Here is a 27,154-nt window from a genome sequence, read left to right as displayed (position 1 = left end):
CATTTCTTTAGCAAAGCATAGCACTACAGAATAAAATACTATTCTACTTGCTTAAAATAAAAACTTGGTTATCCATTTTCTTCAGAAACCTAGCTTTCCCTCAGGGGAAATCTGGAAGTTTTAAATACACTGATCCTTTGCTTTGCCACAATTCTCTCTTTTCGACCTCTTACATATTTTTTGTCTGCTGTCACATTTTTGATGATTTGTTTTTAAATTATAAATCTGATTTTAGATTAATTTTTCTTAAACCATTTGCCACAATTCTTTACAAAAATCTACATGCAGTTTCATTCTTAAGGCCATCCAAGGATTTACAATATGCTAAACTGGGCAAAAATTCTGTAGTAATCAGCACAATATATTTTATACTCCATCACAATAATTTTTTCTGTCTCCACATTGATATAACTTTTTCTGCTTTTTACAATGGTTTACAGCTTAAATAATTTAATACAACAGTTGTTATATTTTTATTGCAAGCTTATAAAACTTGCACGGTAAGTCTCTTGCATGCAATATATTAAATAAAGAAATGACAGAGAAGAAAGGGAACTGATGATTACTAAAACTGTAATTCAGGTTCTGAATGTGTCATAAAGTGCTTCTGGCTCACTTGTGTTCTGCACATCTTGTCAAAGTTTCTCAGATGAACCACCTCTTCATATTCAGTTCCTGCTGAATATATGTTGATATAGGTAAAACAATGATTTCACATTTCAGTCAATGCATTGATGAAGGGATGGTCCAGAGGAAAGGGCCCCTCATAAAGATCCAAAGGGCAGGAATGCCATTGCCAGCTCTGCCACTGAGTTTCTGGAAGACCCTGGGAAGTTTATTTTGCTTCATGAACATGTATAGAGCTATGCTCCATTTAATTTTGCAAAAGCTTCAGTGGTGTATAGACACGCTCCTAAACTGTAAGGCAGGACCTTTCTGTCTCATTTTTGTGTTTCTAAGCAACTGAAATATTTGATCCTTTGTAAAATAAAATTCCAGATTTCATACTTCCATTTTGTAGAATAAAAAACATACTTTCCTGTCTTTGTGAAATGCTTTGAGATCTCTTGATGAATAATTGTTACTGCTTTAGTATATCTAAGAGCTTATGTAAAAGATGCTGCTTCAATAAGACTCTTTACAATTATGTTTTACATTAGAGACCCACTTTAAATATTTTTACAGACACAGTTCTGTCCATCTCTACAAAGTAGGTCACTGAATATCCTGTATATCCACAAGAACATATAAGTCTGCTACTTCTAAAACCCCTTTGCTGATAGCTTACATAAAAATAATAAATAGTGTTCTAAATTTATGTCAGAAGTAAATTTTACATACTTGGCAATGCTATATGCATTTCTATTTTAATTTTCATCTTTATATTTCTGTAATTATTTATATTTTTGAAACTCAGAATAAAAATTTAAACTATCTGTTGTAGAGATTCTAAGGCAAGGATTGATAAAAACAGTCAGAAGATATTTCTGATGGCTTGGCCCAAAAATACATAACTAATTCCTGTAAACCACTTACCTGTGTAGTCCTAATGTTGCTAATGAAAAGACTCTGTATAGATGATTAAGATTTCTTAGTAGAAAGGCTTGTGACCTCTAAGAGATACAACATAGCTGAGAAAGGAACTTACAAACATTTCTGCTTTAGAAAAATATGGTAAGGGTGCAGATATATGAAGGTTAATTTCTGAATTGTGTTGCTATGATTTCAGCCCTTGCCTACATGAATCACTCATTTTATAGGGTGAAGAAACACAGATGCCTGCATATTCTCTGAGATCTTTGGTTTTTGCTTGATGCTTGAATGGTGCAATGTGAAAATGAATCATGAAAATGAAATCAGCATTGAACTCCTAGATTAAGCAGCAAGATTTTTTCCCCTCAAAATAGAAAGTGAAAAATAAAACTTGGAAGACAGGTATGTCTGTGAACTTGAAAAACTTTGAGGAAAGTACCTAGAGGATTGCATTTCAGCTTCATTTGATGGTTAGCTTTTTCCTTCTCTTTAAGTATCTTAGCTATGATGTTTACCTTTGCATGTTAGCAATTATAAAGGAAATTAGTTCAAGTCATCTGTATTATGTGATGGATTTTAAGAACTAGATTAAGTTCCCTCACTCCAGAGATGGATGCATGCTTAATTGGTTGAATAGTATTTGAGAACTAATGAAAATGTGCTGCATGTAGTGTTCTAATTTCTGTTTGTTGCCTATCAAACCAGAAATCTCCTCACCAGAATACTGTTTCCAATAGAATGAGACAAGCTTGGATCCTTTGCAAAGTATTCAGTAAGGGTGGGCATACTAGGAAGAAATCATTTGGAAGGTAGGAAAAACTTCTAAGTAATACACAAGAAAGCATCCTTGTAATCTGAATCATTAACTCCTTAGTTCCAGCCTAAACAGACAAATCAAGATCACAAAATATCTAAAGAATGAGCTAACTTCCATATGGAAATGTCTAGAAGTCATCTATTGCTATTGCTATTGCCATTACTATTGCTTCTTTTCCATACAGCAGACACTGAAATCAATATGCTGCATTGGTTCAGTAAATTTGTCTTTTAACAAGTTAATAAAACAGTGATCCCCACATAGTCTTTCCATCAAACTTTCATAGAAAAAAATGAGAATATTAAATGTGCTAAGATAGGGAAGATCTGCTCCATTTGCTCTGCAATGATAATCTTTTACAAAAGAGGATTTTTATTATTAATTCTTTGCCTTCTGGGGATATTATAATTTCCTAGAATGTAAAAATGCCTTAAGCACAGCAATTTGCTGAGCTAGACTGAATTTCAGAATGTTTCAAATGAGCAGATAAACAACTGCATAATAAGCAATTATTAGATCAAGACTGTACAGTACAGATATAGCAGTGAACCAGCCAATGGACAAGCAAGTAGCAGATACTGTTTTTCAAACTAAGAGTTAGTGATGCTTTGACATGCATCACAACATTTCTGTTAAGAATTAAATACCCTACTGCTTAATTTTTCTTTAGAAATGCAGATTATTTCTTCAATCAAATCCTTGGGGTCTTAATCATTGGACACATCCCTCTGCATATGAATAATAAGGAGTTTACAGGCTGAACATAACTCATGTGTTAAAAGTGATTAGAGTAATTTTTTTTTTTCAATTAAATAGTTACAAATCGATTGTATAAGCCTGTTAAAACCTAGTACATTCTCAAGCCTTGAATTCTGCAGCTCCTTAACGAAATATATTATTTTATCTTATTAAATAAAGAGTCAGATACACTACAGAAAAGTCAGGTGTAAAATTAATGCAATTTATATGGCTACCAGGTTGTTAGGACTTGGGTATTCTTTACTTATACAAAATTTTGTCAAGCAGTCAGAATGGCTGGGAAATGTGGCAGCTAGATGAGAAACAGAACACTTAGGCTGTTTGAAATGCAGAATAAAGTTATTAGCTGAGCTTTTCTCTAAAAGAATCAGACATGGAACAGTAAGAAGCGCTGATATCTATAGCAACAGCTTGATGTTTCAGCACAGATCTACCAAAATTATTTGTCCATTGAAATGAATGACACAATTCACACCATTCAAAATTACTGCTATAATTCTGACTTTTCTGTATCTATGAGGACTACTTTAAAAGAATTTATGGTGATTCATTAGTATAAGTCATACTCATTAGTATGAGTGTTGCAAACACCATTTCTAAAATAGGAAAATTCAAATTCAAAACCAGTGGTTTGCACCAAAACCAGATTTTGTTTTAAATTTAGGATGGAATTATTCTTATGTAATTTAACAGTTTAAAAGCTAAACATCTGATGAAAAACAGCCCTCTATTCCAAAAGATTATTAATCCCATTTCAAAATACAATGAAGGGTCCCTTGGAGGTGTCTGTCAACCAACACAAAGAACCTAGGTCATTAGGTTAAACAAAACAGTTAACTTCTTTTAGGCAGTTAGACAAAATTGATCTTATCTGAGCTGTCCAGGCAACTGAATTGCATCTTTTTTTTTTTTATAACAGCGAGAAGGAATTTAAATAGGCCTCTGGTTAAATGAGTTATAACTGCAAACAACTTCATCACACAGTCCCTTACATTAAATGGTCAGCTAATCCTTCCTAGCTCAAATTCTTCTGCAATGATTTTCCAGTCTCAAAACATCAGCTCCAAGAAGAAATTTAATTGATGTTCATAAAAGACAAAGTTAAAATGTGTCAGTTGTAACAGCAGAATGATTTCAATGTACTTTATTTGGAGACATGTTACCATCTCTTAGTCAAGTAAATTCTTCCTTGTCACTCCCATTGCTCAGAAGAGTTTAATTTTAAAGAGATGCAGAAGTTTACCACTCAGTAATTCTGGCTTGGAAAACATTTTAAAGGAAATAGACTAGAAGCAGTTATAATCAGAAAAGCAACAATATAAACTGGAAGCTTCTTACTCAGATCTGCTACTTTTTAGTCTGCATTTCCTCTTATGTTTGCAACTGTGAGAACATTTTAAAACCCTTGTGAAAGGGACTGGTCTTCAAATCTATCACAGCTGCAGGGCTAAATTTAGACTTTAGGCCAAGCTTAATTTTAAGTGTTGGAAATGAAGAAGCTTTCTCTGACAGGTTAATTAAAATAAAGGAAGCTATTTAAATCTGCCCAAGGATATGCATGTCACTGGCAGTCTAAGTGGTGACATTTGGTGGGCAACGTGTAGCTGATGTAGTTAAATGGATGCACCATAGAAAGTAATTTTTTATGGAGCAAGCACTTCATATACACAGTGTTAGGTAAGATAAATGCACATACTTTTAACCCTAAAGAACCAAATTTAGCTAAGATTAATATATTGGTTCTGCTCTAGCTAATGCAATTATTAATAAAGGGTCACCAAATAAATTTTTGTCTGCTTTGGTGAAAGCAAGAGGCACTAACTCATAGCGATATACTTCCCTACTCTTATAGGATTGCTGGCACAGAACCTTGTTAGACATTGCAGAGCTGGGAGGTGGGGAAAAGACTGTGGTGGAAGACATTGCCACTTGCATTCTGGGCTTCAGCTAAAGGGTTTTAAATAGTTGAATGCACAAACAGTAGCATGTGCCTTCGCAAGTATGACTTACTACTTGGTAGAAATAAATGTTTTTAGCAAGAGCCCTTTTTCAATTTTTATCATAGAATCATAGAATAGTTTGAGTTGGAAGTGACCTTCAAGAGTCATCTAGAGTCATCAAGTTATCTAGAGTAACTTTCCTGCAATGAACAGGGAGATCTTCAACATCAGGTTGCTCAGAGCCCTGTCCAACCTGACCTTGAATGTTTTCAGAGATGGGGCATCCTCCTCTTCCCTTGCCAACCTGTTCTAGTGTTTCATTACCCTCACTGTAAAACCAATTTTCTTCTGGTAAGTACTGATACCATTTATATGATATCCTCACCTAATGCCAATGACTGGCACACTTCACATCGACAGCCTTGGCCTGTTAAATTAAGGAAAAATATCAGACAGTGTTCTCTATGTAGAGAGAGGTTGTTTGGCATAGGTTTGTACTACACTATGTTTGACATACTTGTACTAGGAAGGATAATGGAAGTATGAGTTTAACATTAGTTCTGACAAGACAGATATATGCAATACAATCGCATCAGTGACTTTTTATAATGCTCCTCTGGTTACACTACTGTAATTATGAATTCTTAGAGCACAGCCCATGCAATTCCACATTCCTGCTCCTCTTCCATGAATTTGACTACAGGTCATGTGCATACATTGCTGGTGATTTACTTGCAAAATTAATCTTATATATGCAACAAATGACTAGTCTGGCCTAAAGCCACAGTATTTTCAAAGGAGCTTAGTTTTTGTCTTTAATCTTCAACACAGCCACCAAAACAATTTTAATAAGCAAGGTTTAATTCTCTCATAGTAAGAGTAGACTATCTCTTTACCTATAGTTTCATTTACAGGGCATTGAACTTCCTTTTACCATCTGACAGGTCAGCATCTACCACACTGAGCACAGCTTTACCCATATTGTTTAAGCTAGGATCTTTTGCTGCACAGCAGTATGTCAGCTCAGTAGAATGAAATATTTTCTATAGCAAAATGTTGTTAAAAAACAACATTCAAGATCAAAATCCTGAATCCAAGCTGCCAGAAGAAAAATGAAATACTCAGAACATTCCATGGCACAACACACAGAATCAGTAATAATTTAGCTTTTGCAGGACAAGGAGATGTGTTTAATTTCTGTATCAGTTTTTTTTCAGTTTACTGTTCTAACATTAGAGAAGTACATTTCTACAGATGATATGTTGGAAAGGATATTGTGATTTGGTGCAGGTTTTTTTTTTCATCAATATTTCTCATCTCTAAAGTTTGAAAAGGAAGGCAGCTTCTCAGGAAACTACTACTAGTTTAAAATGGCCATTATACACCAGATTTTTCCTGTTCTAACTTTCCCTTTTCAATTTTATGCAATGGTCAGTGGCATTTCTCCCATCTCTCATAAGCATTTCCTTTCTTAGATCCTGGCCACCATTGCTCTCCAAACAGAGCAGGCTCTCCTGTGAGGAATAATAAGCCACATTAGTTTTGGAACCATTTTAATTAAGAAAGGTACTAGCCAGAATTCTCTGAAGGTGATGAGTAGTTTAAAAGAAGAAGGAAAGAATACAGTCCTCAAGAAATAATTTGTTTAAGAAAACATTTGCTCTCCAGAGTGACTTTATGTAAATCAGCATCAATATATTGCATGAGATTATTTTATGATTGTATGAAGGTTCACTCTATGGATTTCAGCCATTTGTAAGCTTCCTTTCAAAGTCACTTCCTTGCCTTCTATGTCTCAGTGCATTCTTATTACCCACTGCCACAGATTATTATTTGAAGGAGAAGAAAGCTAAGTTTAATAATTTATAAAAGCAACAAATAAAATCAGAGACACTGAATAGCCATAGCCACTACCCCAAACTTTAATGTCAGGAGCAAAACATGTTCTTCATATAAACTTTTAACTACTAATTCAGAGATTATTAGTAAGTTCATTACTTACTGAGCGAAATTAACTTGTAGTAACTTTTAATGCTATCATTAATTTTTTATAGCAAACATGTACTCTCTAAACCCAAAACACATTTAAAAGTTTCAATAGCCCATCTCTCTTCATCCTACTCTGTGGCCACAGCACAAATGAAAATGAAAATTTAATTGAACAGTATCTATTAGTAACAGTGAAGTTTGTCACCAACAGATAAAATAATATGTATATAATGAAAATACAGAGGAACCAAGCCAAAAAGGATGATGAAAAAAACCCAAGCTTAGTGTGTTTCAAAACAGGCAGCACATATTGTTTTTCTTTAACGCAAAAGGAATTCAAAGAATAGGGTGAGGGTTGGGTTCAGAAATATAAACTGGCATCACATTATGTATCAAGTTTAATTGGAGAACCTATGGTAACTAAAACTGTATTTCGGGGAAAAAAAAGACATTAGATCTGAAAAGACCCATTAATGAAATTTTGGAACTATTTTCTTTAAAAGATGGTCTGACCTAATGAAAATCCCGACTCCATAAAATCTGAAAGAAGTTTTGCCACCAATTATGTGGAGCCAGGATTTTATGAATTGCGTGCTCATTTGCACCTGTTTACATTGTCTGCTGTTTATGTCTTTTGGCATTTTGGAATCTGTGCTCCTGTGCAGAAGGAGAGTAGGCTTGAGAAAATATTTGGCTAGAATTCAGGAGACAAAAGTTCAATCTCTGTCACAGGCTTACTGAGAAAACGTGAATAAGTCATTACCTCCCTCTGTTGTCTCCAGGTTACTTCTCAGTAAAATTCAGGTGATGAAACTAAACTCCTTTCTAAGGTCTCCTGAGATCAAAATATAAAAAGGTACTACAGCTAGGAATATTTTTTATTTTTCATCACTAAAACTGCTGCTTACAAAATTCCAACAAGACACCAGTGTGATACCTCTGAAGGCACAAGATGAAATAGATAACTGGGAATTTTAGAACCTTCTGTTTCTTAGTGAGAATATGTAAGAAAGAAAAAATAGCTTTTAGGTTGGTAATAGTGGTATACATTAAAAATATTTGTATGTAAATACATGACTACTAAGGAAACAGTTGAGGAATAAAATTGGAAATTCACAGTACAAATAATACGTTTATTAGAAATAGGTCTGAGTACTCTGAGTAGGAATCACTGCTTCCAGGTAATTCTTTGCTACAGTAAACTGTATATTCCCCTGGAAATGACACTAATGCTGGTGAAGTTAATGAATTTCCAGCAAGCTCTGCATGGACAGAACACTGAGAATGTTGACAGTCTTTCTTTAATTGCTAACAGTCTGAACTCACTCCAGTACTTAGGATTTTTCAGTCTAAAGCCTGCAGAATGGCTGTGAACTATCTGGCCTTTCATTTTAGCTTCAATCTTGCAATGAAATCTGTGTGAAAGGTTCCTGGGGGCTACAAATTCCATCCACTTCAACAGAAGGTCATGATTATGCTTTTAGGGACAATAAAATGTTTTAGCAAATTTTAGACAAATTCTATTTCTTTCCTGTTCATTACTTGACTTTTTAGGGGTTTATCTAACATAAACTCTGTGATCCATAAATAAGACAAGCAACAACAATCACAGTCAAATAGTTTTAAGTCAACCTAGTGAACTAGTCAACTCCAGTTCACAACTGCAGGATGAAGCTTGGGGATGATCAAGAAAGTCACCTCAAACACCAGATTAAAACACCCGTAGGAGCTTTAAGATCATGAAACAGATTAATGAAGTTAATGCAATTAATTCCAAACATGCAGAAATATTTAGCCTTTAGGAGGAGATAAAAGATTCATATCTGGTCAAACGCTATTTATCAAAAGAGCTAACATGGAATTGTCACTTTGCAAATTTAACACAACTAGTAAAACTAACAAGAATTGCTGCAGGAAAACCAGCAGTTATTAGACAAAATACTTATTAAGGATTATAGTGTGTCTATGGGTCTGGTTTTTTGTGATGGTGAACATTTGGCAGAAGGGTTGTTCCCTGAGAACTGCATCAAGAGCTCTAGTGTTGAATCTGACCAGTCAAGATGCAAAATGTACTTGTTCCCAATTTCCTGTATTGCAATTGAACTTGCAACTATATGAAAATCAAGTAGAGTTGTTTAGTTCCTATATATTTTTTGCAAGAAAAATTATGCATCTCCCATCAGTTTCCTGTGAGATAACAGGCAGCAGAGTAATAAATGAGATATGGTCTGTGAAGTCCAAAATCAGCAGTGTAAGGGTAAAATTTGCTTTCTCTGTCTTGGTAAGGTCTCTCCAACTGGTACATTGAAAAATGAGTTTGGAGAGCCCTGAGCAGCTATTGCCATGCTGTTCCCACTTTATGAATAGACAGAACACTTCCAATACAGCAGTCTGAAAACTAAGAAGAAGCCAAGAAGAGTTTGCAGAGTTACAATCAGATGCAAATAAAATTTTGGATGAAAACTGAAGTATAACATTTTTTAGATATACTTCATAATACTAGAAACTTAAAATGGTCTCTAAAAACATTGGGGCTGAATCCTAGCTTAGAAGAAAATGATGGCAGGCTGCTTAGGCAAATAAAGAACACATGAAAAACCCAGAAAATGTTAAGTAGTTCAGCAAAACACAAAGGTAAAAAGAAAAGCTTAATACTTAAGCTAAATATAACCACGAAGGGAACTTTTCTTGGAAGAGACTAGAGAGCAAGAGGATATTCATGTGCATATACATACATATATATGAATATATACTTTTTTTACTTGTAAGATTCATGTCTAATCTAGTATTCCAAGCTGGGATAAATCAAACTGACTCATATAATGATAACAACATGAAATATTATGTAATAATTTTGGCATAATTTAAAATACCAATTGTGGCTTCACATATTTTTTCAGTATAGTTATTAAAAATTAAATTTGTACCATTAATTACAAGTAAAGAACTTTAAATAATTTTTAAACTTTAGTAATAACCGTATCCTAAAGCTGTACATTCTAGGTCTGTAAATGTTATTTTACTGTAGTGTCATAATGAACTTAAAAGTAGATAAGAAGTTTTGTATTAAAAAATCCTGGATTATTGACAGTGAAAAAATTTGCTGTAGGTTATCTTAGATTTTTGAAAGGAAGAAAATGATACACTCTAAATCAAGTTTCCCCCAAGCATCTACTCTCATCTGTCTACCTAGATGCACACTCTATCTCTGCATCAAGCCAGGCAATTGTATGTCAGTATTCACTAAATTAAAAAAAATGCATCATACAGACATAAGCAGCACAGAAATCCCCCCCCCCGCTATGTTTCTAAGCAAGAAAAGGAGAATATTTTATGTACATTACTGTGGCATGGAAGCTGATAATTTTGATAATAATCAATTACTCAAAAGACTTTAATTACACAGAATATATTTCTATATAAATTTTATATAAATTATATATATATTTCTGTATATAAATTGTGTTTGTGTGGACAATGAAAAACATTTACATTTAATTTTATTTTCTGATCTTCACTTTTGATTCAATGTAGTTATCACAGTCCTCTGATTATTTAATACTTAGTTCTTCAGGCCTGATAAAATTTGTAAAAGGATTTTTATTGTTTCTCAGTCTTTTTATGGGACCACTTTAGCAAGATAACTTAAAATGTGGGCTCCAGCTCAGAAAAGCAGATAAACATATATATGAGTGGATTAGGTATATGCATATGTATTGAACTGGTGCCACATTTGCTCGTGCAATTTTCTATAAAACATTAATTTATATATTGTAAAAATAAATACTATTTCAAATTAGTCCATTTACATGATACATGTACACATACATAAAGAATTCATAATTGCGTACATTTACTGTTGTAGTTTGCCCATTCTTTTAAAGCTTTATCCCTGTTGATGCCAGTATAATCTAATAAAGGATAACATGGTATTTCTTACAGCTTCCAAATACTTTCTTAAGTGTTCAATTTCCTTTTTTTATTCTGAAAGACTTTCTCTGAAGTATGTCATAATAATTCATGGCTGTTTCATGTCCTAGAGAAATCATTCAGGTTTACATCACAAACCACATTAATTTTGAGTGTTTTGCAATACCTAAAGCATAAGTATTTCTAATTGTACCATCTTGCTGCTCTTAATTGATAACATGTGGTTGAGTATAGGTACTGTACAAGTAATAATATTATTTCTCAGTTGGTTTTATATAAAGTAAAAGGCTAAGTTATCACTGCTATGGGTGAAATTGGTGTACCATGAAGTGAATGTACAGAGGCTACTTCATGTTCTGTTTTCAAACTAAAAGCTGACACATCACCAAGAACCCAGGAAAAAGTATTGCATGAATTTCCTCTTTCTTTTCCTATTTTGCTAAATTTTAAAATGTATGTTATGTTATCATGGAATCAACATGAAAGAAGGTTATTCTGTACAGGACAAAGCCCTGAATAATACCAAGCCCAGCATAGGACTGCTTTTGTAAAAGGAAAGACAGAATACCATCCATAAAACATGGATAAGTGAAAGATTATTTGAATTCATGAAATGTTCTTGGAGCTTAAACACAGCTTAGTTACAAGTTTTCTATGGAATCCCTTGATCTTGCACAAACATGTATTGAAGTCACCAACAAACTGCTCAAGGTTGGTGACACAGGAGACAACAATCTAAACCTACTCAGTCAATGACAGTGAGCACTTCATATGGCACTGAGGTGTTCCCTTTAACTGAAAAAAGCCCATTATTACAAAATAAAAATGAAGTTACTGTGCTGTATAATGAGAAGTGACACTGTTTTTGTGATGTCTCAACAAATCAAACCCAAATTTTTGACTTTATCATGCAAGCTCTTGTCCATTACAATCACTGACTTGAATAATGCTTCAGAAGAAAGTTACAGTTTGCTTAGGAATCCTGATACCAACACAAAGCTGAGCTTCTCTTCTGAATCAAAGCTATGCTGCTCTGGTCACTGACTCTACCCCACCTTAAATCTAGGCCAGCTATCTCCATGCAGATTCCAATGGCACTTCACAGCACTCAGCACTTCTCAGGGGACACATCAGCACTTCACAGCATCAGGAACCTAAAAAGAATTATTTTTGTTTTCCAATCTCTCTATTCCTTTTGTTAATACAAAACCTGTTCTTTTTTCAAATATTGGCAACAATAAACAGGGTGGATGTGTTGCATTGTCCATGCCCTGTGTGGACTGTGCATGGTCTATGAAGTTTCTTTTGTTTCCATGCCACTATTTTCCTTCTGCAGTGGGGGCAAAGAAACATATTAGTGGCTCCTGGTTTAATAAATAACACCCAGTAGATTCCAAGCTGTGAATTTCTGTACACATTTTTCCTTAGTACTTCTGGCTACCAATTGTATTTTCAGCACAGAATAATATGTTTTTATAACAGAATCTTTGGCTTTATAATCCTCTTTGCTATACTCTGGTTTGAGTCAGCCACATTTTCTTTTTCTGGATCAAGAAACTTTAGAATGCTTCCTCTTGATTTTAGGCTCACGATACCTGCCTTCAAGTTTTACTTTTGTATTTCATGACTCAAGGATGAGACATGACTTAGGTGGTCCATAATAAAGGATGAATGAAAGTTAAAAACAAAGGACAAAACCAGGAGACCAAAATGGAAGAGCATAAAAGATCAAGCAAGTGGAGTACTTCAAGATGAAGCCTCACATTTTCTATGATCCCTCTTGAAAATGAAGCATTAAACTGTGCCTTTGAATTGGATCAACTGTGCTTCAGCTTTTGCCCAGTGATGTTAATAACATAATTTCTGTTAATTTCAATAGGTTTGGATTTCATTCTACCTAAAACCCAAAAGAACAGTAGCCAATGAAATTTGACTTGATTTCCATAGCTCAGATTCTTAGTCTTTGCTGAAAACAAGCTTGAGCTTGTTTAATCTGTCTTGACAAATTACACATCAGAGCAGGGACCATCCTTTGGATGAACTAGAAACTGCAGTCTCTCACTAGAATTATTCTGGTGTAAATGGGCCAAGGTCTTGCCTCTAATTCCATGGCTTCTTCTGGCTACTGTATGCTTTTCCATTAGCACTTGGACAGGTTTCCTTTGTGTACCAGAAAAATAAACCAATCTTCTTATGTTTGGGCAATCATATGTAAGTCTTGGTGTCTTGCAAATAGTGTACTGTTTGCTTTTTCTCCTAAATGATAGTGTGGGAGGCATGACTGGATATTTTTGAAATGTGTCTTACAATGATTAAAATAATCAATTGAGGTTCCTAGCCAGCTCAGAGCTAAAAATATACCATATCAGAACAGATCTATTATAGTATGACATGAATGCACCTTGGAACTGATAAAGTCTTGTTATCATAATTGCCTGTGAATGAGTATGCTTTAAGTGATGAGAACTCTGGAAAAGCTTTTCAGCCTCTCTACAGTATATTCACAAAAAGTGAAAGGCAAAACCCATGAAAAAGTGCAAAAGAATATTGTAAGCAATGTGCTTAACTCCTGCCTAAAACAAAAGTGCTCCTTTCAATCCATACTTGCCAAAGACATTTTCTGAGATGCATCCTATACTTAAACTTATTACAGAATAAGTATTAATTTCTGTGGCGAAGAAGTATTATACAGCATGGTTTCTATCAAAATGAAATTTTAACATTCTTTACAAGTTTGAAAAACTCCTATATAAAGTATTCTGAAACAAGTTAAGTCAAGAATAAGCAATGCTTTTAATGAAAGCACTGTTAAACAGCTGAGGTGTCTGTTTCCACATTTTTAAAGGATCAAAAGTTTTGGTGCTTTGCATGCTGTCACAGATAAAAACAATCACAAGAAGACAAAATAATAAGAAAACAAAAATTTAAAAAGCCTCATCTAAATATAGAAATCCTTATTATTTCTGTTGCTATTATAGTTTGAGTGACCCAAATACTTGATTAAATCACAGCAGGTAAGTTATGATACATGATATTATACAAAAGAGTTCAAAGCACATTCTATGTAGTTAATGCACAAGGAAAAAAAAGAGTAATCAGCTAAATTAGAATATATTTATCTTCATATATATATATCTGTAAAAAATGCCTTAGGCTGGCTTCTATTTGTTCTTTTCATAATAGCTTGGAAATGTCAAGATCTCTGGACTATTTTAAAATTATGAAGTTATGGCCATTAGAAGAGCAATCTCACAGCAGATTTGATCTCAGGCTCCTTTCTGGAGCAAGACATGCACTTCAACAAACTCTTCTTCTTCAGGGTTCCACTTAACTGTTCTCACAGAAACCAGTAAGCTGAGTATTGAGGATGTAAAGTTTGGCTGCACTTTGAGTATGCACCAGAGGCAGTAAACAGGAGAATTTTTTGCTCTAACCATCTCTGTAGAGTACAAACAGGCCTTGCTTCCTTACTCTGCCTTCTGTCTTCAGGCCCCCTCACTATATTGAAAAGAAACATGTCAGACTATGGAGAAGGGCCAAGGGCTGGGGAAACAACTGGATAATGGAACACAAAGGCATCTCATTACTTTTCACTCTGATCAATAAATAATCACTGTGTTCCACGCTGTCTCTGGACTTCAAGAAATTAGCTTCTTTGGCTTCCGTTACCCAGATGGACAAACAACAATATCCAGGCTACTAAATCAAACTCTGCCTGCAGAACCATCTTCTCATACTGTTAAGCTGCTGCCTGCATTTGGAGTTTGAATCAGAATATTATGTCAATTTCTTTTTAGCTTCACAATTTTCTAAACAATTATTCCATGCCATTAGATAACAAAAAGATCATGTCTATCTCCAAGAAAATGGCCAAACTTTTTGGATAACCTCAGAGACTGATCAGATGAGTTGCTGGCAGAGTCCTGACCATCCTATTTGATACCAGCTATATTGAACAGATAGATCAGGACAATGAAGAGAAGATACCACATCTGACTGCTTGCAGGACAGAGGAATTCAACATGGCTGACACTTGGAAATTTTACAAAAGTACTTTAAGGCATTACCTGTTTAACTGCTGTACTTATTTAGAACCCTTAAAAGTTAGATTTTCAGCAGCTGCATATCTTAAGAAAAGTCCCAACCAGGAAAGCCCAGCTTGTCTTATGACAGTTAAGGCATCTGACAAAACCTGACAGACACCATCAGTGGTGTCTACAGTTGACCAAAGGCAAGATCTGACAGAAATAAATTAACTTTAAGATATTGGAGGAGGAAACACTAGAAGAGACACCAGAGAGGAAGTAGAAGACTTTCAAATAAGATTTATGGATGGTTTTGGCTATCAGTCAGTGCTAGTTCAGTTCACTTCACCTTCCCTTTTTCTATCCAAGAGTCATACAAATTACTGCCCTGAGCAGAACTGATACTTCTCAATGCAGAGATTGTGTGACAGAATGACTGACAACAGTCAGCCAGCTAACTAGTTAGAAATGCTTTTTCTTTCAAAATTCAGTATTTTCTTTCATAGATCTATTTTTTTTACGTTTGCTAGACATAGAGCAAATGGCAAGCATTTTGATACTAAAGAACAACAAATACAGAAGACAAGCTAGTCATGCTACTAGCTTGGTCCTACTACTAGGTCCATCTACTGCAGTATTCTGTTTGAATGGTCCTAAATAAGTATCTAGATTAAATAATAACAAGGGGTTCAGTTATGCTATTATGCCCAGATCATTTTGAGCCTCCATTTGTTATAAGCTTAGTGGACTTCCTATGTCAGATGTAATTTCACTCATCCAAACACCATCATAGTTTCTTTTTTCTTCACTTGTAAATAAAAAGTAATATAGAGATGGATCTATACAAATGATGAAAAGTTCTTTATAAATCAAAGTTCTTTAAATGTTTATAGATTTAGAATCATAGAATTGGTACCAAAATATTGGCATGTTGAAACTGTCCCAGAGAAAAACTTCCTATGTAATTGTAAACTGTAATCTGTGATGTGTCCCTAAAAATTAAGTTTGTTACAAATGGTTTCTGGATAGCTAGACAGGTCATATATTCTTCACATATTAAACACCAGATGATACAAATTTGGTGTGCCTGATGTCATGCTTTTGTAGCTCTTCTCTGTCAACAAAGTACTAAACCAAGTTTCTCAAAATTAATTTTGTTGTTGTAGTATGGTGTTTGTACTTCATGAATTTTATACACTTTTATACAGTTAGTATCTGTGGACTTAAAAAATAAACTTCCCACCTTAAAGGACATAAAGCCTAAAGCAGGATCTAATATACTTTAAGCTGCCTCACAGGCATAAATCACTTCTCTATCCAAATTCAGTTGAGAGACAATATTACTATTAAAACAATTCCCCATGTCTTGGATAGCAAACAAAAAAATACTTTCATATGAGATATTTTCATAACATATAATGTATAATATATTTCATAATAGTTTCATATGAGATATTTTGCTAAAATTATGTATACATTGACTTGCAGCATGTACAATACCAGCACAACCTAAAAAAAAATAGAAAAAGGTAAAAATTTCAGCATTTTAACAGCCATTTAATAAATCAGTTCTCTTGACTGGATAGTTTGGGTAGCAATAGCAAGATTGCCCCCTCTGTGGCTCAAGACCAATTTTAGTTACTTTTATCTTTTTAAAATGTCATTTCAAACATACTCACAAATCACTATTTTCTAATTGCTTCATTATAAGCTGATTAATTTCCCAAAATACTAATAAAACTTTTTTTTTTCTGCTTGAACTATTACATCTGGTAATTTTATTTTCTTAACAGGAAACCCAAGAAATTAAAATTGAAATTTTCCTTTTTCAGGTTCACAATTCTTCTCACATTTTCCACTGAGAATAAATTAACAGAATTCAATAGAAAACCAAGCTTAAGTTTTACAGTCCATTTCAGAGAGCATCATGACAATTAAAAATATTTTTGTTCAGCCAAATTATATATGTTAGTCACAACAAATACTTCATTTTAGTTAGTGTCTGCAAAGCTTGAGCTAGTGACTGTAATTTGATTTTTAAAGTATTTATTTATCTGCTGCACTATTACTCAGTAAAGAATTCTTAATGTCTTTTTAGTTTCTACTCATGTGAGTAGTTCTCCACAACTGCTGAATAAATACCAATTACTCACATGAGAATGTGTAGACCTAGATACAAATATGGGAAGGTTCTGATTCCAGTTGTCCCCGTGGGGATTTTTTTCCCATTGTATAACGGCATATCCGTCAAGAAAGTTAAGTTGAAATAAATTTCTAGTGTGAATTTAAAGTATGTCACTAAAAAAGAATTAAACTTCAATGAACACAGACATTCATTATTGTAAAAATGCATCTTGGTACCTTCAATTGATCTTCTTCCTCCTCTCTCAGATTTACACTACATATTGCATTCTCTCTGTACTGGAAACTCTGTGTTTTGGAAAACATCTGGAAAATGTGTTGATAATGACCTCTCTTATCAAATAGAATAAATCTTACCAGATGGAAAATCTTTAGTTTCAAAGCTGCATGCTGTACATGCATCAGGGTGTTACTCTACCATTGCAAGGACTCTAAATGAGTGCCTAACCACCAGGGCTTCTCTTGCAACAGAAAAAAAGTCCCATTACAAGTGAGATTTTTTTACAGTTGAGCTGAATTATACTCAGACCATATTAGATTTTTAAAAAAATACATAGTGTTGTTGAAGCTTGATAAACTTATAAGTACTAAGGGCCTTTTAGACCTACATTTGCAGAGCAGAGCCACTTTAAACACTAATTATGTAGCAATTTTAATGTTCCTACCCAATGGTCTTTTCCTGTTTTCTTTTGCCTTTTTATATTCCCAGTCCATTTCTTCTTTAGTATTAAAAAGGCATCGTGTAATGTGGTGTCTGGTGAAAGCAGGATGTTCTCTATACCCAAATAAATATTCAAAAATATTTTGCATACATCTTGTGAACAAGGCTTGTTAAATCATAATGTGATGACTTATAAACATTCATCATTCCTATACGGAAGTATAATCTAGTCAACTGCTTGGTATAGCAAATCATCCTGACACGTTTATATTAATGTACATTTGAATGAGAATAAGAAAGAAATAGTCAAATTTATGTTAAAGACTTCTAAAGGCTTAACAGCATCTTACTAAGTATATATGTCAGCTTAATCTAATCCTCCTACTTCTAATACGTTCTGTGGTCTCAGCACGGCGCCCATAATGCTCTTGCATGTTATGAGGGATTGCCTCTGAGAAGTTCACCATCAGTACTACACTTTGTTCAATAAAACTTCACATCTGGTCTTAGGATGACAGAAAGCTATCTGTCTCCAATTTGCATTACAAACCTTTAGCTCCTTTTGACATCCGTAACACCGGCTGTAATAATTTCCAATAACCTGTTACAATATGCCGAGTAGATATAGTCCTGGTTCTCATCTTACTGTGTCAGGTAACAACACATTTCTAATATTTATTTGGACAATTTTAAATAAATGACAACTTCTTTATACCAAAACCCCATGCATTATCTAATCAGAGGCTCATTTGAGAAGGCCTGTGGCAGTACTTTCTCCTTTCACTCCAATGATTTTAAGTTCTAATCAGAAAAATTCCACCTTTATTTTTTTTCTGTGCTTTTGCTAGAGGAGACAATACATTTCAATTCATGATGTTAAAAGAATTATTTAAGACTATTTACTAATCTTATGACATGATGGAAGTTCTCCTGAAATCCACTAAACTGGAACAACTATCTCCTTAACCATCTTTCTTGATTCCTGAGCATCCTAATTTCTACTTTTTATATTACAGATACGTCTTATGTGTTTCACATTAAAAATATTTGAAGAAAAGTGTTTATTATTCCCCACTACATTATTAATATTATTTTTCTTCAGCAGAAAATGTATCTGCTGGCAGATGAAGACCCAAAAGGACAGATCTACTTGTGGGATTAACAATGTCTAACACAAGTCAGAGATCGAATGTGTCACTAAAGGATCCTCATATAGATGGTTAGCAACCTCTACTACCTGAGCTGAATTAATAAATGGCAATTGAAAAACTGGTCTCTCAATATAATTTGCTTTCTGGCATCCACATCAAGGGAACAAAATTTTTTAAAAGTCTGCATATTAGGTCTGCAGATTTACAAATTAAGATCAGTAATTTCCTGCTTTGTCTTCTGTCTCAGTAAAATGGTATTCTGTGTTTGAAAGGCAGTAGCATAAGTACTGTCACCCACCTAGACCTACTCTTCAACAGAAAGTAAACTTTGGAGGTAGTAGGAATCACCACTGAGACACCCAAATACTTATAATATCTTAATACAAGTCTACAGAAAAAGGTATGAGCAAGTTTTGGCCGTGCTCAGAGCTGACAAGACACAGCCACTGCTACTGTGGAAACCAGTACTGTTCCCTCTTGGGGTCTGTCCCATTCAGATTCATGCATTCTACAACAGAATAGGCTCAAGAGGAAAACAGGAAAAACTGGAAGGAGCTATTGAAGGAACAGGAATAAACTGAAAAAGCTGGATTGGAAAATGGAAGGAGCTATTGTTATCAGAACTTAACAATCTCTAATACCTTGATCTAGTCTTATAGAAAGGTTAAAATATCTTGGGATTCAAAAGAAAGACATGATACTATCTCTGGTATATTAAAACTGGGAAACACACTAAAGGACACATAGAGTTGCAGTAGTCATGCCTGTCAAAATTAAAGACACCCAGTAGTAACAGAGAAGATAGAAGACAGACTTACATCATCTTGCTTATGGACACTGTCAATGGGATACTGAAATTAATGGGAACAAATTGGACACCTCACACAACACTTCTTAAACTGACAGTTAATATATTTTTGTGAGTATATTTTAAATTATGAGAAGTAGAATTATACTACTAGTGCAAAAGACAGTCAAGGACATCGTTCACTAACAGGCTGCATCATTTTGAAAGCTGATACTTCACTGGAGACTGAATGTTTTACAAAGCTCCAAGAATACATATTACCAGTACACTTGAATATGTCCTGTGTCTTAACAAAATCTTAATAATTAGACTTCAGATTTTGAACCAGAAGAAGTGTATGTGTGTGTGTGTGTATATATATATATATATATATATATAAAATAATCTCCTATCAGATAGAAATTATCAGCAAGACATACTTCACCAACAACTGCTTTAATTTGAGAAATTATTTTTGAATATACATCATGATTATTCTTCCATTGCATGAACTTTCTAGAAATTTTTCCTAAGAAGCAAAATTTTATTTTTAAATTCTTCATCAGTGAATTAGTGCTCCTTGTAAAGTTAATGTATTCTGTATATTCTACAGATTTGCAAGCATGTATTTCTTACCAGTGGGGATAATGATAAAATTGGTATAATGACAGGAATTATTATGACAGTGCAGAGATCTGAACACAACGAGAATGAATATATGACAATCACACAAATCTTTCAATGTCTATGCTACTGGTAGTATAAAATGAATGGAACTGAATCAAATTTTTATGCTCACAATTAATACATTATATTGAGAAATATATTTTATAAAGCAAATGAAATTTGTTTGGAAGTAATTATTCCATGGTCTGAAAAATATCAGAAAGAAAGCAGGCGAAACAGTAATGTTAATCCCATGCCAGAAACATGTTTTATCAGGTTTCCTTTTAGCTCTTAAACAAGATGTAGTAAAAACAACAACATTCTGTCAGACTATATGTTCATTCTTTGCTTCCTGGATTAAATATGCTTATTCTATGCCACATTTTTATAGCTTTCAATTTCTGTACTTTAAATCTATTAAACAATGTCAAGTTGAATTTTCTTCAAAAACTGCTGCAGGTTAAGAAAAAAAAATAGGACAGTGGAATATTTGAGGGCTAACATTTATGTCAGCTAATTAATATGGATCAGTTGTGGTCTGCAAGGATTTTTAAAGTGCATGCATGTTTGAGATAAATATAGACTAAGGATCTGATTTTGTTTCTTCCCAAATTGATAACAAAGTTCTTACTGATTTCAATACAAGTATGGTCTACCAGTTTTGTAGGTCTGGCAGGTAAAATAAGCTTTTGTGTTGCAAAATGTTAGCTGTCCCAAATAGAGCATAGCTCAAAATGCACATCTGCAACATAAGAAATAAACTGTAGTTGTAATATTACATTTATTGCTCTGTGCTCTCTTTACTTGGTAAGGGAATGAGAGTCTGAGAAAATAATTGGTTATTTGAACATGGTTCCACTCTGTGACAAAAAGAAGCTACGAAATGCACAACTGTTCAAACACTTTTAAGCAAAAGATTTATTCTCCCTACACTGAATTCTAAGGTGGCTGGATTTCTCTTGCATGGAATCACAGGATAACTTAGATTATAGCAAGATTGAAAAATCCAAGCTCCTATTTAAAATCAGATGTGAGATTAGAACAAAAGTAATCCAGGACTTCACGCTCTTTGGACTTCAGGAAGTTCAAGAACAGAGCCTTTCAATATGAGAAACATGCCTGGTAGCCAGGAAAAGAAAAAAATATATCATAATTGTAGAATTTTAGAATTATTTCAGTTGGAAAAGGCTTCCAAGATCCTTGAGTCCAGCCGTAAATCTAACACTGCCAGGTTTACCACTAAGTACCAAGTCTACTACACACCTTTCAAATACCTCCAGGGGTGGTGACTCCACCACTTTCCTGGGCAGTCTGTGCCAATGCTTGATAACCCTTTTGATGAAGAAATTATTCCTAATATTCAAGCTCAGCCTCCCATAGAGCAACTTGAGGCTCTTTCCTCTTGTTCTGTCACTTGTTACTTGGGAGAAGAGCTCAGCCCCCAGCTGGCTACAAGCTCCTTTCAGGCAGTTGTAGAGGCTGATAGGGTCTCTTCTGAGCCTCTTTTTCCCTAGGCTAAAACTCCCCAGTTCCCTCACCCTGTTCTCATATAACTTACTCTCTAGACCCTTCACCAGCTCTGTTGTCCTTCTCTAGACATGCTTCAGCACTTCAATGTCTCATTTGCACTGAGGGCCCCAAAATTGAACACATGATTTGAGGTGTGACCTCACCAGTGCTGAGTACAGGGGGAAAATCACTGTCCTGGTCCTGTTGGCCACACTAATGCTGATACAGGCCAGGATGCCACTGGCCTTCTTGGCCACCTATCCTTGAAACACTCCTACAAAATTTTTTCTTTTCCAATGAAATTTGATGTATTAGTAAACAAGAAGTACCTTATGCTTAGTATTACACCTGGTTCCTATCATGGTAAGTCTTACCTTTTTGCAGTGTTTCAGCATCAAAGACTTGCTCCTTGAAGAAAGCTCTGAAGGACAAAGGACTGGCACTGCAGTCTTCTGAAAGTTTGTCAACAGCTTGTTTAAACATAGCAGCTAAGTCATGAAGAAGTCCATCTAAATCAAGGTGAGAAGTAGATGAGGAAATCAAGCTCAGGCGTACTGAAATTGATGCACAAGATGCAGAACTAGACTCCACAGATTCACACTCAATTTGGAAGCCCTCTGACAACATCTTCATTGCAAAATGTTTTCTTTGGAGTGGATCATCAACTACTGCAACAACATGCCATTCAATGGCAGCATCTCTGGGTAGGTGAGATATTACTACCACAGCAAGCAACCCACATACTGCAGCTCCATCATGATACATCTCCGAATCTTCAACCTAAAAGATAAGCAAAATATTGTCCATATTACAGAGTTGCAGAAATCAGTGTTGCTCATATTTAGTTAAAATATTAAAAAAGTATATGCAGTACAGTTATTTCATTGAAATTGCTTTTTCCCTCAACTTTCCTTATTGAAAAGTCATCTTGAGCAATTATGAATTTATCCAACAGTATCTCCTCATTTTTGCAATCTCAAACCATTACTATTCCTGTACCATTAAAAAAAACAACTGATCATAATTTATTTTGCACTCCTTCTGCAGTCAAGAGAAATCTTTTTTCATACAGTGACTTTTGTTTGTACCAAAGGTTTTTGAAGAATAAAAAAATGGTAGGAACTACCAAAACTACAGAAATGAATCAGTAAATTACATAAGTTTTGTTTTAAAAATTGGAGTACGAAAGATTCAGTTCAGATACAGCAAAAATCTAGTTCAGATAGTTCTAAACAGCAGAATTACCCTGATCAAACCCTCTTAGAAGATAGAATATGTTTTTTAAATGGCAGAGCTCATTGAGAACGTATATTTAAATTGTTTTCACATCAACCAGCATGTCTAATTAGATAACTTGATCAGCTACATCTGAGTAACTGAGTTCCTTTTCTTCTGATGGTTTTAAATAGCTTTCAGATACCTGAGCATCTGAAATTTTTTGACCAGTGGATTACTTTTTTCCTTACTTTTCCCTCAATTTTTATGAAGAGACAGTATTAGCAATTTTTAATATTAGTGGCTTATACCATCTTCTGTACACAGATAATAACTTTATTTATATACCAGTTTGCTTACATTCCAGTATATACTGTTAATATTGTCCATTGCCTGACCTCTGAAAGGAAAAATAATAACAAGGCAAACCTGTCATTTTGTCTGAAGTCGATAAGGCCATATAACTCGCAGTACCTTCAATTCACAAGCTCAATTTTCAACCACTTGCTCTCAACTTTGAGTGGAAGAAATAATGACATGTTCCAGGCACTTTATTTCAAAATTCACTCACAAAGTTATTGACAAGAATTTTGCACAGAACATCTTTGATTCTTGACCCTTGTGAGCTGTTTACATGAAAAATGCACTTACTTCTATATTAATGATAGTGGAGTGCAATTCTATCCCAAACATGTAGCAATTGCTTTAGCATTTCTGGTTTTGATATTGTAACAGAAATAGGGACAATTTGTCTCAAATTGCAATCACTTCAGTCATAATAAAATCTCACAGAGTACTGTTTGCTTTCAGTACTTTCATTAGGCTGGCCAGGGCTGTTATTAAGGTAGCTACACATAAATGTTATATTAGCACTTAACAGGAGCACAGTATTCTCCTCTAGGAGATGAATTCTAACCTTGTCAATATAATTCTGCTCTGAGTGCTGTAAAACAGTTTGAAAAGATGAAATACTGGAGCTTTGCACTGAGGAAAAAAAAAAGTCATGCTCATTCAGGCTTAAAGGCCATTTTGCTGGCCCAAGGTGCTGAGGTACTGGTTAGAAAAAAACAGTCTAAAGAAGCTCTCTCAGGTCACATCAAGCACTAAGACAAACTTTTCTACTTCCCTGTACTTGTCTTAGGTTGTTAAATCAATTACTTGCTATTTCTGCTTGCCTTCAGCTGTCATTTAGAATATGAAGAACTACATGAAAATTAAGGCCAGAAGAAAGTACATTTCCAAATTTAACAAATGAGAATCATTCTGTGTGAGAAACTACTCCTGGTGCACCTGTATGGTACCATAACACTCATAACCTTTAACTTTAGTTTGCACAAAGCACAAATGACAGAGTTACTGAGGACTAATAATCTTTCAACAGTGGCTACAGAATCATATAGAAATACTTTTAACAGTGACCTCTTCTGAGTTATTTTCAAGAAATCACTGACATTTGTGTTATACTTGGATACTGCATTTAAGATTTACCTTTCAGAAATTTGCAGTTTTCTTAAAGGACTAAGTATCTTTATAACTGAATATCTAGCCTATCTAGTAAATGAAGACAATTACATAAGGTCTGCTAAGAAATTATATGATGCTAAAACAGTATAAGTAAGTATTAAGAGTGAAAACAAAGATGAATTATTTTGTTGGCTAAATTGTTTTTACAATTGATTCTGCATTCTCATCAATGAGATTTATCACTTCTGGCAGACAGCTGTGGTACTTTGAATAAAAACTTGTTTTTAGAGTTCTTCCCCAAGGATACTGTTAGACTGTTCTATAAAGGAGAACAGGTTTTGGGCTAGTCTTTGTTCTACAGCTTCAAGTCCTGATCAGAAAAAAATAAGGTAAAAGAGCATATAGCTTGGGTTATAATTTTTGAAAAAGAACTATCAAATAATTCTTGGGAAGCTCTAAAATTTTTATTGAAAGAATTGAAATCTATTGGGGCAAGCACTGTTGAAAGCAGTGATTCCTTAAAAGTATGCATTACCCAAATTTTTCAAGTCTTTATGAATTTCATTAATCTGTAGGTGTAGTAGTCATCTAAAGATATTTGCCCTTTAACCCTTTTTTTCTAGCTATCAGTTTTCAAATTATTTTCATTTCATGGGAAAAGCGTGTTGTAATTTCCACTTGTTAGCCTTTCCATTGGATTTAATCATTTCAAGGAACAAATACTACAAGGTAGCTCTGCACTAAGAGAAGTTTGAATGTCACAGGGGAAAATAAGGAGATTTAGAGGTTCAGTGGCTGACTGCTGAGATTATATGGAGAAAGATTCTAATTATGTGCTATACTTGTACATGATCTGATTTAAAGAGGGCTGGAGAAGGACAGCAGGTAACATCTGTTCCGCATGTAGGAGACACTCTCTGAAAAAAATGCTTCTACAATGACTTTTTTTAGGAATAAATGTAGTCTGGATCATCTCAGAGACCACACTATGACAGAATTCCAATTCTGTCATGCTAGGAAATGGTAGATCCCAAAACCTTGGACAAAGATTTGATAAGACAAGTGATTTAGCTCCAACTGAATCTCACATTAGACTGTCCTCAAAACATGTTTCATAATGTCTTCCCTTTGCCAACAGGATCATTTGCTGCTTAATTTATCAAAGATGTAAGAGACTGAGATCCAGAAAATTTGAAAAAGGAAGCCAAAGGGCAGATTTTTCTAAATACATGCATTGTATCTATATCATTCCATATGTGCATTTTATCTATATCATGCCATATCCAGAGAAGGACTACAAACATTTTTTAAGACATTGCTTTACAAAACCCCCATAACTCAACAAAGGACTTTTCCCACCTTGAAGAAAATACAAATACTCTTCTGGCAATACAATGCATGTTTCAATAACTCACTGGAGAAACCAAAGGTACAGAGTACATTTAAGTATGACTGAGAAAGTGACTCCTTACTTCTATTGTAAACACTGAGAAAACTGCCATGCTAAGCTAAGTGACATCTTGGAAAGTCTTCATGGACTGGTTAATAAAGAATTACAGAAGCTGACAACAGTTAAGAAAACAAGTAAGGAAAGAAAACAATGTGGGTAACTTTGTGCCTCTGTAAAAATCCACAATTCACCAACATCTTGAGTAAGATAACTCCGGATGTCTCAACTGAAAAAGGATGTACTATATATTCAGAGGAGAATAAGTATGATCAAAAGCTCTGGAGGGTCTGATTGGAAATGTTCTGCAGCCTTCTTAATGAGAAGACAGAGGCTTATAAAGTCATACATGACATAAAAAGAGTGGATAGGGATAAGAACTGATTTTGCACACTTGTCTTTCTGTACTAAAAGCTATGGACCATCAAATGACATTAGTAAGAGCATAGTTTCAAAATGAACAATGGTGGTGACACCTACAATTCCTTGATGGAGAATGCCCTGGTTGCAAGAACTTTACAGGGATTCAAGGGGAGCCTGAACAAGTTCTTAGAACACAGATTCAGTGGGCATTATAAAAGAGATATAATAAAACTCCTGGATTATTTTTAATTTATATGTTACTAATTTATATAAAGCTTATGTTTTATATAACAAAATTGATTTGATCAATTTAAATATTAATTAAAATAGTTTGAGGTTAGGAGAATATTAGAGCAGATTTATGCTTTTACTGGTTTTACTATTCACTTCTTCTTAGGGCTAGTGTTTGGAGTCAAAATACCAAGCAAAGTCTACACCATGCTGTTATTGTTACATTCTTAAATAAGCATTTATGCTGATAATAGCAGCATAATAGCAGGGATTTCTTGTTTGGACTCACAGATTTTTCACAATTAGTCAATTAGTCCCTTCCAACATTTCCATGATTCTAAAGGAATTTTATGTTCATCTGTGATATTCCAGACTAATTTTATAGATGAATTGTGAACACTGAGTCAAGTAGATGAATGCAGGTAACAGCTTTGAGAGCTTAAGCTTCTTCAGCAGAGGTACTGGCACCAGAATATTGGGCTGGAAGAAGTGAGAGTTCAATGTGGTTACTCCTTCTGAGGGAAG

General features: G+C 34.4%; 1 protein-coding gene across 3 annotated transcripts in view; it reads right to left on the bottom strand.

The window, feature by feature from the left end:
* Positions 1-27,154, bottom strand: part of DPH6 (diphthamine biosynthesis 6) — a 213,539-nt gene that overhangs the window by 42,189 nt on the left and 144,196 nt on the right. For all 3 annotated transcript variants that reach the window (XM_077180383.1, XM_054635745.2, XM_077180384.1), the window contains exon 14: positions 22,284-22,689. In XM_077180383.1, the coding sequence (XP_077036498.1) occupies positions 22,284-22,689 (406 nt within the window). The remainder of the gene's footprint in view (positions 1-22,283; positions 22,690-27,154) is intronic.

This window comes from Agelaius phoeniceus, chromosome 6 (genome assembly GCF_051311805.1).
Source record: "Agelaius phoeniceus isolate bAgePho1 chromosome 6, bAgePho1.hap1, whole genome shotgun sequence".
NCBI classification, from domain to species: domain Eukaryota; kingdom Metazoa; phylum Chordata; class Aves; order Passeriformes; family Icteridae; genus Agelaius; species Agelaius phoeniceus.
The sequence above is the reverse complement of the archived record's forward strand: the minus strand, read 5'-3'. Positions and strand labels throughout refer to the sequence as shown.